The sequence below is a fragment of the Lynx canadensis genome, chromosome D4 (genome assembly GCF_007474595.2).
Source record: "Lynx canadensis isolate LIC74 chromosome D4, mLynCan4.pri.v2, whole genome shotgun sequence".
Lineage (NCBI taxonomy): Eukaryota > Metazoa > Chordata > Mammalia > Carnivora > Felidae > Lynx > Lynx canadensis.
The window spans coordinates 91,111,274-91,125,533 of NC_044315.2; the positions used below are offsets into that span (position 1 = coordinate 91,111,274).

The 14,260-nt window shown below is 63.3% G+C and overlaps 1 protein-coding gene across 1 annotated transcript in view; it reads right to left on the reverse strand.

Annotated features, from left to right (window-relative positions):
- Nucleotides 1-14,260, reverse strand: part of COL5A1 (collagen type V alpha 1 chain) — a 148,662-nt gene that overhangs the window by 68,952 nt on the left and 65,450 nt on the right. The window contains 9 exon segments of the mRNA XM_030293787.1: nt 153-206; nt 2,637-2,690; nt 3,044-3,097; nt 4,004-4,060; nt 5,303-5,395; nt 6,141-6,215; nt 13,403-13,446; nt 13,449-13,464; nt 13,686-13,727. Of these exon segments, the coding sequence (XP_030149647.1) occupies nt 153-206; nt 2,637-2,690; nt 3,044-3,097; nt 4,004-4,060; nt 5,303-5,395; nt 6,141-6,215; nt 13,403-13,446; nt 13,449-13,464; nt 13,686-13,727 (489 nt within the window).

Sequence of the window (14,260 nt, forward strand, 5' to 3'; positions counted from 1 at the left end):
AGGTCCCCCCGAGATGAGCACGAACGTCATGACTCGTTGCTTGTCACCACAGTGACCTTCGTCGCACCACCGCCATGTTGGCCGTGCCATCAACACGATGACGGCGACCGCGGCCGCGTGCAGGACGCCAGGAGGCGGCGAGCGTAGCCTACCTTCGGGCCCGTTTGCCCCGGCATCCCTCTTGCTCCGTCACTCCCAGCTCGGCCCTGGAACACAGGAGGGAAACTGTCACCGGGGTCTGGGTCGTGGCCTCCTGTGATGCGAAGCAGTCACACGGCCCCACGTGGCCAGGCTGGTCCGGAGGACCCCGACCGGCTCCCGGGGCTGCTGTGTGCCTCTCACGTGACTCCAGTCTTTCTGAGCCTCGCCGTCTGAAATGCCAGATAGGGAAAATGCCAGTCGCCTGAGTCCGGGATGAGACCAGGCTGCGAGACCAGCAGCAGCCAGGCAGCTCTGTGAGTCTGTGGGACTGTGGGTCTAGGGCTCCGGAGAGAGTGCGCCCGGGCAGCAATCCACAGCCCGCTTCCCTTGCACTGTTCGGAAGCCAGATTATGGACAGGAGAGTCACAGAAAGGAGGCCCCTAGGGCCAGTCAAACTGGCTACCAAAGGAACTGAGCCCCACAGTGGTGGCTTGTCTCACTAAAGCCACACGGCTGCCCACCGTTAGCAAGACACTCATCCGTGGAGGCCACTCCTGGGGCCATTACTTCCAGCTATTTCCAGGAAAGTGACAAGGACAAGCCCACGGTCCCCACCCGACTGGCCACGGGGCTGAAGGGTCGGGCCCACTACCAAGGCCCCACGGTCACCCTGGGAGAGCCAGGCTTGAGGCTGCCTGGACAGGGACAGGGCCAGATGCCGCCCTGCTAACAAGGAAATGTTAGCCCACTGGGAATAAAGACCTGGCCCAGAAGAACGCCTTCTCTCCTCCCCTCGTCCCGCGTGCACCTGATCAAACGAGGCCCTCACCGCCGAGCACAGAGAACATTTGGAAAGCGACAGCTTTCGGCCTCAAAGTACAAGGGAGACAGGGCAGCAGCAGAGAAGAGAGAAGCCGGGGACCCGGGTGGACCCCAAGGAGCTGGTCTGTCCCGCCCGGGGTTAAAGTTTACACGGAGCTGCGGGGATGAAAATCCCCGTCAGGAAAGGTGCCCAAGCAATGCGGCTCCGGGGCAAAACGCCGAAGCCAGGCCAGGCGAACGGAGACACGGGTGGGGCCCCCGCCCTCTGCAGTTGTCCAAACCGCCCGGAGTCAAGGGAGATTGGTCAGAACGGTTCGCGTGACCTCCCGGCAGGACGTGCAGTGGCTCCCGACGACCAGCACCCCGGCTCCGGCCGGCAGCCCCCCGCCCCCGAGCGGCGGCCAGCCCATCACAGCCCACGGGGGTCCCCGCTCGCGGCTAGCGCTGGCTCCACGGAGGCGTCCTGCCTGCCCCACACACTCTCCAAGCGGCCCAGGCGGCCCAGGGCTCAGCACGCCTCGGAGAGGCTCACACCCGCACCGGGTCAACCGCAAACAACCCCAAAGCTTCTCTTCGCCCGCGTAAGGCATCTCTGGCTGAGTAGATCCACTCATCAGAGCGCAGCGTGGGTTCGCCGCGCTCTCCCTGGCTCGTCCGCACGGTGAGGCTTAACTGATAGGAACCTGTGCCGTACGCCCCGTTCAGCAGCCACGGCCGTAGGGAAACAAACGGGTCCCCCACGCTAGAACGCCCTCCCAGAGTCCCGGGGGGCCGGGAAAGCGGGTGAGCGACAGGACACTTCCTCCAAACCCGAGGCCGTCTCTGGAGACACGAGGCCGCCTGGAGGACATAAGGCCTGGCGAGCCTTTCGTGTTCTCCATGCGTGTGCCCAAAGGGCCGCGGAAGTTGCCTTAATTAAAATGCTTGTTAGGGGCACCTGGGGGCTCAGTCGGTTAAGCGTCGGACTTCAGCTCAGGTCATGATCTCGCAGTTCGTGGGTTCAAGCCCCGTGTCAGGCTCTGTGCTGACAGCTCGGAGCCTGGAGCCTGCTTCCGATTCTGTGTCTCCCTCTCTCTCTGCCCCTCCCTTGCTGTGCTCTCTCTGTCTCTCTCTGTCTCTCAAAAATGAATACATGTAAAATAAAAAAAAAATGTTTGTTAAACTACATCAAGGGGCACCTGGATGGCTCAGTCGATTGAGCGGCCGACTTCGGCTCAGGTCATGATCTCGCAGTTCGTGGGTTTGAGCCCCGTGTCAGGCTCTGTGCTAACAGCTCGGAGCCTGGAGCCTGCTTCAGATTCTGTGTCTCTCTCTCTCTCTGCCCCCTGCCCCCCCCCCACTCATGCTCTGTCTCTCTCTCTCTGTCAAAAATAAACATTAAAAAAAAATAAAAAATAAAATAAAAAACCCACAACATCAACAAGCTCAGGACGGAGGCCAGAGACCAGGTTGGCGGAGGCCCACAAGGCACACCTGCCCCAGGACACACAGCACCCTCCGGCTCAGCTCGCGACCCCGGGGAAGGGGATCCGGCTGTGAAAAGTTGCCCTTCGACAGAGGGGAACCACCAACCGGGCTTCCGGCCCCGAGCCCGGCAGTGGGGGCAGGGCAGACCCACCGCAGACTCCCACCCCGTGGGGACCAGCTGCGGCCCACTGAGCCACAACGCTTACCCTTCTTCCAGGCTTTCCGGCCGGGCCAGGCGGGCCCTGCACTCCTCGGGGACCCTGTCCGCAATCAGAGAGGGCAGAGTGTCAGGGGCATCCGTGCTTTTCAGAGGCAAAAGCAAAGCCCTGAACCCCTGCTCCTCAACCCGGCCGGGGGCTCGCCGTCTCTCGAGCAGGCACCGCCGGGCAGGGCACAGGGTCTGCCGCCCCCCGAGTGAGGGCCGCCCAGGGCACCGCCAGCGAGTTCCCCTGAAGGCAGCGGCTGTTTCTGCCCCTCAAAGCTGCGCACAGAGCCACAGATCCCTGCCGCTTCCTTAAAGAAATGCAGCTCTGCCCCCCGACATGCCTGTGGGCGCCACCTCCCATACGCAGGACGCGCCCCTTCAAGCAGCAGGGGCGAGGTGCCCACGTACCTGAGGCCCCATGTCTCCCGGCTCGCCCTTCAGACCTCCGCTCCCCGGAGGGCCCTAGGGAGACACGGTCTGGGTTAGAAATGCTCATCAGACGCCAGCGAAGGGGCGCCCCGTGGGGCAGGGCTCCCGCTGCAAACCAGCAAAGCTCACGGTCCACGGAGCCCAGCGTGCCTGCCCTGGACACAGCCTGGGGGCTGAGCAGGACCTTTCCAGTTGTTTGGATCTGCTCTGAGTTTTGAACCAAATTCTGGACAGTGGGGCTTACGGGCACGAGAGCCGGAAAGCCCAGCACAGAGTCTGCTTCTCTCTCCAGGATGAAGGTGACAGTGGTCTGGCACGTTCCGCAGCTCAGGCCAGCGTGCGGCCACCCTCACGACGAGGCGGGAGCCCCAGACGGAGGGGAGCAGCCCCGAGCCAGCATGGCCGAGGAAGGTGCTGAATGCAGACCGGGGGTCAGAGAGCCAAGGCGCCCCCTGGGGAACGGGGGTGGGGGGTTAAATCCTCTGTCTCCTTGCAAACTGCAAAGGCCAAAGGCACTCCCAGGGGCTCCTGTTTGCGGGCCCTGAGCGTGCCCGGCACACACCACACACAGCTTGTGCGGCTGGGGAGGGGCTGGGGATCCCGGTCTGTCCGTCCCCCCACCTCACCGAAGGGCTCTTGACTTTGGAAACAGAACCGTCAAGAGTTGACGACAGCCCGGAAAGAAAGGCTCAGAGCTCCCTGGGTCATGAGGCAGAATCACAGCAGAGCTGGTGAGGCAGGCTGCCCAGCCCCCAGGCCGCCACAGCCCCCCAAGCCCCTGCCCAAGGCCCCCAGTCCCACTGGGGTGCCACTGACAACATGAGTGGTTGACGAGAGCTTAAAGTGTGCTCTCTCTGGGTGAGCTGGGAGCCCAAAGGGACCGACTGAGGATGTCCCCCACCCACCACGCTCCCCCTCTGTCCCCCACGTAGGACTCACCATGGGGCCGGGCCTCCCCGTCAGACCCATCGGGCCAGCTGGCCCCCTCAACGCCAGCTGCAAGGGAAAATGGGGCACACTGAGAAACGGCTAGGGTGCTGGTCCTAACAGGTGGGGCTCAGCCGGGCAGGAAAGGCCCGACGGGGCGCACCAAGGACGGGGGCCTCTGCAGGAGGGGTTTCTGACGGAGCTCCAGGAACCCGGCACCTCAGCTCCTCGGGACCTGTGAGCCAACACGAACGGAACGGAGGCCGTGCAGGTGGAACCCGGGGGTGGCCTGCCCCACGGTGGGGATGGGCGTCCCACCCCCTTGGGTGCCGACCTCCTCCTTGTCCCCAGCCAGGCCTCGGCTCTGGCGGTCCCCAGCCCCGCACAGAGTGTGACCCCCCACCCCCCACCCCCCACAGCCCAGCTCGGCCTCCTTTCCCCAAAGGACCTCTTCTGCTTCTGTCCTGTGACGCAGTTCCCCCTCCCCCGCACGATGCCATTTTCATTTTGGAAAAGATCCGTTTCAGTTACAAAACCTTGTAAGCCCACGACCCACTCGGCTTCCATGAAAACGCACAGCCAGGCAAGGCCCCGTCAGTTAACTCCAGCCGCGGGCGCTGGGGTTTTTCACGCACCTCGTGGCATCACGTGGACAATTTATCCCACGGCAACAGCTCGACGCTCAAGCTGTCCTCTAATTATCCTCGCATTGTGATCACTAACATCACCTCCACGGTGCCAGAGCCACATAAATATACTGCCCAAACGAGGCTTACTTAGTAGTTTCCCGAGATGCCCCATTACAGGTGATGTTCCACCAGATCACCCACCCGCCCGCCTCACAGAACCGGGGTTCACTCTTGTCACCGGCCATCAGCAATCTGGAGGGTCATCAATCAAAACCTCGGCTCACTAACCAGCCGATTAGCAGAGAGCAGAGCCGTCAGGAAGCAAACGCTCCTCGGGACTCCCAGGCCAGGCGAGGGGCTTTGGGGCCCGCGGGTGCCGTCCCAGAGGCTCTATCTCGGTCCCGCCCCATCACTGGGAGCCCTTCCAGGGGCGCACGGGGTCTGTCTCTCCATCCCCCGCGCCCAGCGGAGGGCAGCAGACGGCCCCGCACGTCCGTATCCGGGAACCTGGACCCTCAGCATACACAGAGAAGCCCTGAGACGCCTCCCCGACCTTTTCCCAGTGCTCGCCTGGGCCCCCAGACACTGGCGAGTGCACACTCACACAGTGTCCTGATCCCCCAGGAGGCGCGCCCCTCTCCCAGCCGTGTCCTGTCCCCTCCAGGTACCGTGCGTCACTTACCCGGGCCTGCTGCAGGATGGCCTGAGCCTGGGACTCCTGAGCCGACACCATGGGACCCTTGGAGCCAGCGTCACCGCCCCCTCCAAAGCGGAACTGCAGGTGTAAGACAGGGGGTCACCGAGGGTGCACCGGTGTGGGTGCCCACGCTGGACCCCGGGGCCTCCCGGGTGACAGCGGAGCCTGGCGGGGGTGGGGAGGCCTCCGGTTGGACAGTGTCTGGCCCGAGCCCCCTCCCTGGACACGCTGCCCCGGCCCCGCCTGCCGGCTTCAGCCCTAGGGCCACCGGAAGACGCGCCCCGAGCTTGGAAAGACCTTTCTGACTTCCACGGCATCTCACTCTGAGACCCCACAGCCCCTATTTACTGCAAGAAAAAGCCAAGGGTCCAGTGCAAATGCCTGTGCTGAGGAGCCCTAGCTCCTGGCTGCACACAGGGTACCCTCAGCTGCACCTGGCCTCCCGGGTAGCACCGGGTCGCCAGCCAGAAGACTGACCTCTGGGCCAGCGGGCCCGGGCCTGGGCTCCCACAAGATCAAGGAGGGACCAGCTGGCAGCATGCCCGCTCGGGGTCCCCGCGGGGACGGTGGGAGTCTGACAAGAGGAGCAGGCTTTCAGAGCCAGTGTCCCTGAACCTGAGGTGGGCCACTCGGGACCCTGGAAACACCCCAGGAGAGCCTATTTCTAGGAGACAGTTGTCCCACATTGGAGTGGCCTGTGGCCAGGGGATGGTCCCCCTCAAACACAGAGCCTGGGGCCCCCTCTCCACCGAATTCTGAGCCCCAAACCCACCCACGCACCCTGCCGTGCACCCCACCACCCACCCCCACAAATGATACTCACGGGCAACATGAGCATGGTTCCAGGAGGGCCGGGCAGCCCATCAGCCCCTGGAAGGCCTGGGCGTCCAGGGGGACCCTGTGGACAGAGGGCCCGAGACAGCTGGGTCAGGATGCAACAGGGACGGGGCAGGGCTGTGTCCAGAGAAGGAGGGCGGAGCCGCAGCCCACGAGGAAACCCACAAGGCAAGCACAGGACCAGCAAGACCCCCATGGCGCGGAATGTTCCAGAATCCAAGCACAGAGGAAAGACGGGCCTGAGAGATGTGGGCTGAGGACGAGGAAAGGCTTCAGGGGGAGAGAAAGAGGAGGGAAGAGGTTCTGAGCCGGATCCACAGAGATGTGCAGGGAGAGGTGGGAGACCCAAGTGCAGGTGGCAGAGGGGCCACCCTGGGAGGCGGGCAGTCGGCCGAGCCAGGGCCCCCAGCAGGCAGGAGCGCCCCCTCCGGGCCTGCACACCGACTGGCGGGCAGCTCAGGAGACCAAGGCCCGTTTCCCCCATTTCCTCCGCCTGCCAGTGACCCGGCCCCCACGACGCTGCGTGCGGTCGCTCAGACAGAAGGCGGTCGGGGTGACCGCTTCCCCTTGCTTGGACAGACACAAGGGACCCCAGTGAACGGGGGGACGTCCGTGGGACACAGACCCCTCTCGAGCAATCGCAAGAGCCCGTGTGTCCAGATGACACGGTGGCCCCCACACGTCCTATTAATCTGGTCCCCAAAGCAGGCCGCAGACAGACACCCCCCTACAGATTCTCTAGACTGACCCTGGCCACTCCAGAACGCTACCAATGTGAAACGGACGAGACAGTTTATTAAAAAAAAAAACGTATTACCAGCCAGCCTCTTCACAAATCCTGGCAGATCCCCACCCAGCCTGAGGCAGAGGAGGTTTGCTTTGCAGACAGATGGAGGCGTGACTCCCTCCTCCCAGTGGAAAGGGACTCCCACCGGCCATACCCGGCATAACCGATGGGCGTCGGGTCCCGCGTTCGGCACCAAGGACAGCCTCGCTCCGGCAAGGTCACCACCACCACCGGAGCGCGATGCTCCAGGCAGGGAATGGAGATCAGTTCCCCGGTCCCGGCCCAGAAGCCGGGGGACGTTGGCTCTCTGGGAACCGTCCGCGCCCGAACTAACACCGGCTCCTCTCTTCTTCCGTGGTTGCTTTGACCACAGAAGTGGTCCCCGTCCTCGGGAGATGTCGTGGACCACGGAGTTGCACGAGATGGAAAGTGAAAGCCCCCGTCCCCCCCCAGAAGTCTCCAGGGCTAAACTGCCCGTGCGGGGCAGCGGGCCGCACGCACGGTGGCTGGCGATGGGACCCGTGACTACGGGTCTACGCTCGGGAGACGCTTCTCTGTCCTGCGACACCGTCCTGCCGTGTGCTTTCTCTCCACGGCACTCGGCGACCCGTTGACGAGCTTGGCCTCGCTCTGTGTAACGGCCGTGGAGTTTCCCACGCATGATGAGCCCATCGTGGATCCACCCGCCCTCTACTGGTGCGCGTTTGGCCATTTCCAACCTCCGCCGTGACACGTGCTGTGGCCGTGGACCCGCGGGCGGCTTTTTAGGGAAGTCCCGCAAGCAAACCGCGGGGCCAAAGGGCTACGCTTTCTTCTACTGCTGATGGACACAGCCACGCTGCCCTTGCCTGCATCTCGGGGAAAAAAAAACCCTTGCTTAAAAAAAAAAAAGCACGTTTAAAAGAGGAAAATCTGGAACGGGTTTGGCCACCTGGGGTTTCTGCTTGGAAACTCGGTGCCGACATCGTTCGCTGCTGAGCCCTCCACCTCAGAGTCGGTCCCAAATCAAACCCCAATTTAAGACGTAGGGTCCGTGCCTCCCCGGCACGAGACGCCAGCCACGTGGTGTCTCCGTGGTGTGCGTGGGCCTGTGTAGCACCGGAGGCTGGGGGCCCACTGGGGGCGGCCCTTCATCCACTCTCCGCCTCCAGAGACCCTCCTGCCATGCCCCCCACCCTTCCTGAGCCACGGTGCTGGGACTGCAGCCTTGGTGGGAAAGCCCTCACCCTCTCGACCGCAACCAGGACGATGCCAAGGAACGGGCAGAGAACGACCCGGGAACTGGGGGAAAGAGGGGCTTTGGAGGGAAAAGTGATGCCCCGCCCTCACAAATCCGCCCAAAGCTTTAAAACGTGAGTCTCACAGAGCAACTAACCCACGACTGCTTGAAAAACTGTCCGCGAACCTTTGCCCGGTGCCCAGGTCTGCAACCTCGTCCCCTGAGCTGGAAGGAGGGGCTACATCAGAGGCATCTTCCCATTTCTCAGGACACTGACCCCGGGCCCCCAGTGTGGCTCACTCGGTTCCACAGCCCGCGTGGGACATCGAGGGACGCTCCGGCAAGCGGGCGGGGAGGTCGCGGGGACCCTGCGTGGCTCCAGCCGCCGGATTAGAAGTGAAATAAGCAAGTCACCTTTCCTGTGTCACTTGATCAGCTGGCCCCCAAATCAGTGCCCTAACTGGCTCGGAGGAGAAGGTTGCCAAGCGGTGACACGGCAGAGCTCCGGTCACACCTACACGTAGACACGAGGCGGCCACCTCCGTGTTAAGAAGTCGCTGCTGTTTCACGGGGTTTCCGGAGGCCATTGCTGGCCCTGCGTTTGCTCAGAGATAAAGGCCAAGGGCACTCAGATCCTTGGCAAAGCCACCGTCAGCCGCGGCCGCAGACCCAGACCCGAAGCTGGGCCCGTGAGCCCTCCGCTCAGGGCCAGATGAGCCGCCCAGGGCCCGCCTCCGGGCTGCGGCGTGGGTGCAAACAGCACGCGGCAGCCCGAGCCCTTTTTCCTGAAAAGGGCAGCAGGGTGTCGGGGAGAGGGGGCCCCGAGGGCCAGAGAAGTCTTTACGCTGAGATATTTTTTGCTTGGCTCTTAGACCTAGAAAAGGAGAGGACCGTGGCGTGAATTCTCTAGATTCTCAGTAAGTGTGGCCTTCCTTCCTCCTTTTTAGGCCAGCGCCTGGGCAACTGGAGCTCGGGAGTGGCTCCGGCGGCCCCTTCCCACGGCACATCTGAAAACTGGGGTCGGGAGCTGTGCCCGCAGCTGGGGCCACAGCCTCGAGTGAAGCTGGCACATTTCTTCCTCACCCCGCTGACCCCACCTGCCCCAGCCAAGTCCGCCGCCCAGAGAGGGAGCGGGAGCGGGCACGGGGAGGAACGCCCGAGCTCTGCCCGTGGAGGCTTTCCGAGCCCCGGGAGGCTGGCAGAGGCTGGACAGAGGCACTGAGATGTGCCCAGGACCGTTTCTAATTCCAGCCTGCCCCCTCTCAGAAGGAGCGTCCCAGCGTGCTCCCTGATGTAAAAGTGGGTCCTTCTGGCCTCCGGGGGGCTCAAGGGATTAGCCACGTCTCACAGAGGGGGAATGTTCAAGCCACAGAAGGACAATGGCCCGCCATGCCCAGGGCAGGGCCGTGCCACCGTGGCTCGCGGCCCTGTGGCTTATGGGACACCTTCACGTCCAGAACGGAGGCCCTTTCCCATGGGAGCACCTCCCTCCCTGCAGAATCGGACGCGCTTAGTGCCCTCCGGGGAGGGAACGGCGAGGGAGGCCCACGCCCATCTGTGACCGCGTCCTGTGTCCACGCGCAGAGACACCGGCCGTGGGGAATTTGCGAATGACCAGGTGTGGTGGGTTGAGTGGTGGCCCCATGGAAGACGCTTAGGAGCACTGGGAGAGAACAAATCTGCATGGCCGCCCAGGAGGCGGGAGAGAACAGACCTGCCCTGCCAGCCTCACTCAGTCACACAGCCTCACACAATCCGCAACGGAACCTGCCTGTCAGGTGCCAGGGACCCAGCCTGGGTCCATTCCCCTGGCGCTGGGCGTAAATCCTGCCCACCCGGGGGGAAAGCGGTGGCACAGTGGGGTGCAGTCCCCAGGGTGGTACTGGGGACCCCACACGGCACCCGTGATGCACACTCTCTCGTGGGGGAGGCGGTACCGACCGCTGTTCCTCAGGGCAGGGCTTACGAACCTCGTGAGGCACAGAAAACACATCCAAGCAAAATCCCACGGGAAAGCCCGACCCTTGAAAGATAAGGAAGGGCGGGGGGGGGGGGGGGGGGGCCCCTGCCGGGGGCACTGAGTGCATCAGATTCTGCAGGGAGGGAGGTGCCCCCGTGGGAAAGGGCCTCCGTTCTGGACGTGAAGGGTCCTGAGAGGAAACCTGCACGTGGGATCCGGGCTCCCTGGGAGCGCTCAGCCCCGTGTGGGATCCACAGGGCCTCGGGACACCCGGCTCTCTTGTCCCTCGTTTCCCTCTGAGCTGAGGATGAAGTAGGGACCGGGACAGCTGGCCGGATCAAGCCCACCCCTGCCTTGCCTCCACCTCGTGGCTTTCACAAGCTTTCCCTCGGCCCACCTGGGCCGGCCGTCTGTCACTAAGGGGCGCTGGACGGGGTGATGGCTCAGGCCCCTTCTCACCTCTGACACCGCCCAAGCCCAACAGCAGCTCGGAGGAGCTGAGGAGCCACCCAGTTAGGAAGACAGGCTCAACTAGTCCTGGCCAGACAGGAAGTAATCAACAATTAGTAACAGGAAAGGCTACAGAATCCCAGGACAGTGGAACTGGAGTGGGAGGAGGGGCGGATCCTTCCAGATCACCCAGTGAAAACCTGTCACGTCCAGACAAGCAAATGGGGCCAAGCAGATAGGGGATCAGAACGTGCCACCCCAAAATGCGCCACGCTGCTCTGAGGACGATGTCGAGCTGACGGTAACCGAGAATCAGCAACTGTTCTCTGCCCTCCCCTCACCTGCCTTAAGGAGCGCGTAAGTTTCCCTCTGGACAGATGGCACGAATTACCCACCACCCCATCTGTACCAGGATGAGGACGCTCCTGATCACTGGAGACCGGGAGAACCGAGCGCAGGGCCTGAGAAAGGGCAGCACAGCAGATCTTACCCAAACGACCCTTACCTTCCATTCGTTTCCCCGTATGTTTCCTAGTCACTTTCCCACAATTTATCGCCCTTGGTTGAAATGGGACAGAAGCCCTCAGGTCCCTGTACGTGTAAAACTTAAAACAGTAATAAAAGCGTGTGTCTGCTCTCCTATCGATGCCGTCTTTTCGTCCGTTTAATTTATAGGCCCCCGTCACCAAACATAAGAGGATGGAGGGAAATGTTTTCATTCTACACAGGGATTCTGAGGTCTCCCTGCTGGCAGGTGGCAGGGTAGGATCCCGACTCTGCATCCAGTGTTCTTTGCCAGCTGATCAGCTGCGTATCCGGGAGACGTGGGCACAGAGAGGATGCTGAGCTTTGAGCAGGGACAACTCCTTAGACAATGACGGCTTACGCGGGGCCCAGAGGGTGGGCAGCGCTCGGCTCCTGGAATCGGCTCCCCCTCCCCACTTGGAAAGGAACTGGGGAGGCCGAGCGGGCTGCAGATTTCCCTCTGACTCCAAGGACAGCATGCTTCAGAGGAGCGGGTCCCTCTGCCGACCCCAAGCCCCGTGCTCCTGGATCCTGGCTTGAATTTAGAGACACCAGTTGCTTAAACCAACGACATCCCACTGGCAGCGGCCTTGGCTCCTCTAACAGAGCCGCTGGGTCAGGTACGGAGCACCAGTCACCAACGAGACCACCCACCCCTGGCACCGAGCCGGTTCAGCCCAAGGGCAGGGGCCAAGTGGGGAGGAGTCCTCAGTGCCAGACAGCGCGTGGAACTGGGTGACGGGCAGGTGGCGGGTGGAGGGATGGACACTCGCAGCAACACCGAGGCTGACCAAGGTCCATCAGTACCCATGCACCCAGTGGATAGCATCCCGTCCTGCATCTAACGGAGACGACAGCACCTGCCACGCCGTGTGGTCCCCCCTCGCTGATGTCTGGGCTCAGGCACGCTTGTGGGGCCGTCTCACGACGGCCCCCGTGGGGGCACTTGGTCATACAGATCTTTGGGGAAAGGGCCCCCAGAGCGAGCTGGGGGAGGGACAGCAGAACCCTATGGTCTGGTCCCGCGGCCAGGGCAGAGCAGTGGCCCCATGTCTGGAGTCGTGCCGTGTGGCAGAGAGGAGGGGCCGCAAGCGGTGAGGCCAGGAGGCGTGGGAAGGCCACCAGCCGCCAGCATGGCAGGCCATCTTGTTTGCTGCCCATGCGATCTGTCCTCAGAGGCCCCCCCGCCGCACAGAACGCGGCTAACCCCAACCCCCTCGGTCAGGGCTCACCTGCTCTGTCGGCGGGCACCCCCCCCCCCCCACGTGCCGGGCACCGCTCCAGAGCCTGACCGCCAGACCCCCACGGACTTCCTGCCGCGTGGCCTCGGAAGCAGACCCTAGCTATCCCTCCACAAGACTAGACGCGGCCACCGGGCCCCGTCCATGCGCCCTCCCTGCGCGTCAGGTCCACACTCTCTGGGCGGTGTGCCGGGCCCTGGGGACAGCCATCCATCAGGACACACACACGCTCCTGGTTTCTCCCGTCCACAACCTGGCCACCCGATAACTATCTGTGCTCACGTCGATATTCACGGGACCAGAAAGAAGAAAGGAGACAAGCGGGGCAAGAACCCCATGGCCGCAGTACCCCAAAACTCCACTAGGTGTCAGAGAGAAATTGTGACTCAGCCTTCACCTCAAGGGCAGCGACGTGGGAACACATCCCTTTGCTCTGGGGACCTCAGGATGCATCCCTTTGACGGAGGTGGGGCGAGAGCAGGGGGGAGGGACATGTCCCTTGGACCGGGGGCGGGGGAGGGAGGGACTCCTGGATGGGTCCCTGTGACTGGGGAGGATCCTGGGACATGTTCCTTTGACTGAGGGAGACCCCGGAACGAGTCCCTTTGACCCAGGGCAAGCCCTCCTATTCAGTGGCTTGATTTCCAACAAGGAAGACAGAGTGCGGGGAAATCAAGGCCCAAGAAGCTCACATGCTAAGGAAGGACGGATGTAGGTCCCAATCCCAAGGGACGTGGACAACACGTGGACAGCCTGACATCGCAGGCCACGGGGACCCCCGTGAGCTGGTCACAGCAGCCTCAGCGGGACTCAGGCCTGGCACCACTCTTGCCCTTGCAGGTGCCATCTGCCCCAGGCTCGGGGCTGGGCAGCACTCGAGCTCCCTAAATTTCCGAAGACGGACGTAATGAGGGGGTGGCAGGAGGGGTGATGGGGGCCAGGGGCAGTTTGGAGAAGAAAGCCGATATACCCGTGCACATGTGAGGACAAGGCCAGCCACGGAGCGGAAAGGCACACGGACAAGCCCACAGAGCGTGTGGTCCCAAGGAGCGGAGTCACCCCTTACCCTTTCTCCAGGGTCACCCACTTGGCCAGTGGGTCCCATCGTTCCGGAGGTCCTGGGAGACCCTGGAATTAAATCAGGACGAATTCAGATACAGTAGCAGGGCAACACCCCATTCCCGCCTTGCTTCAGGGGAGGGTGGGGGTGGGCCAGGGCAGCGCTGGGCCCCGGGGGGTCTGCAGAGATGGGTGCCCCCTCTTTTCCATCCAGGACCTTCAAGGGGTGTCACTGACCCCGCACCCCCAAGCACCTCCCACAGGCCCGGGAAATTAAACACGACACTCACTGCGGGGCCTTCGGGGCCCGGCGGCCCCTCCATAAGCATGCCCTGGAAAAGACAGGAGACAGCGTCTGAGACCCCAGGACCCCGTCTCTCCTGAGATCGCAGCACGGGTCCGGACCCCCGGCAGGGTGACCCCGTGAGGGTCACAGACCTGGGCCTTGGAGTGCATGCCCACCAGGGGCCCAGAGCAAGGAGGGGACGTGGCCAAGACCGTGGGACCCGCGGCCGCCTTCTTCCCAAGCCCCTCACCCTGCCACTAGGCCCCCTGCCTGACGGCCTTTACAGCCAAGTGGGGACAAGGCCTCCTGCCCCCCGCCCCCCGTGAGCCTGGGCCCCAGAGAGGCCCGATGCGTAGCAGAGGGGGTCAGAAGACAGAGCTCCCTGGCCCGGGTCGTGCCCCCGCCTCCTGGGCATCCACTTCCAGCCCCTTCCCAGGGCAGGACCCTCCTCCCGCAGGATGAGGGAGAGCTGTCAATGCCCGGGCCAGGCAGCCCCAACTCCCTCGGTGTCTCTTCCCACTCCAGGGGGCTCCGAGGCAGTGCACAGCCTTGTAGGAGGGAAGGGGTCTCCTGCCCCCT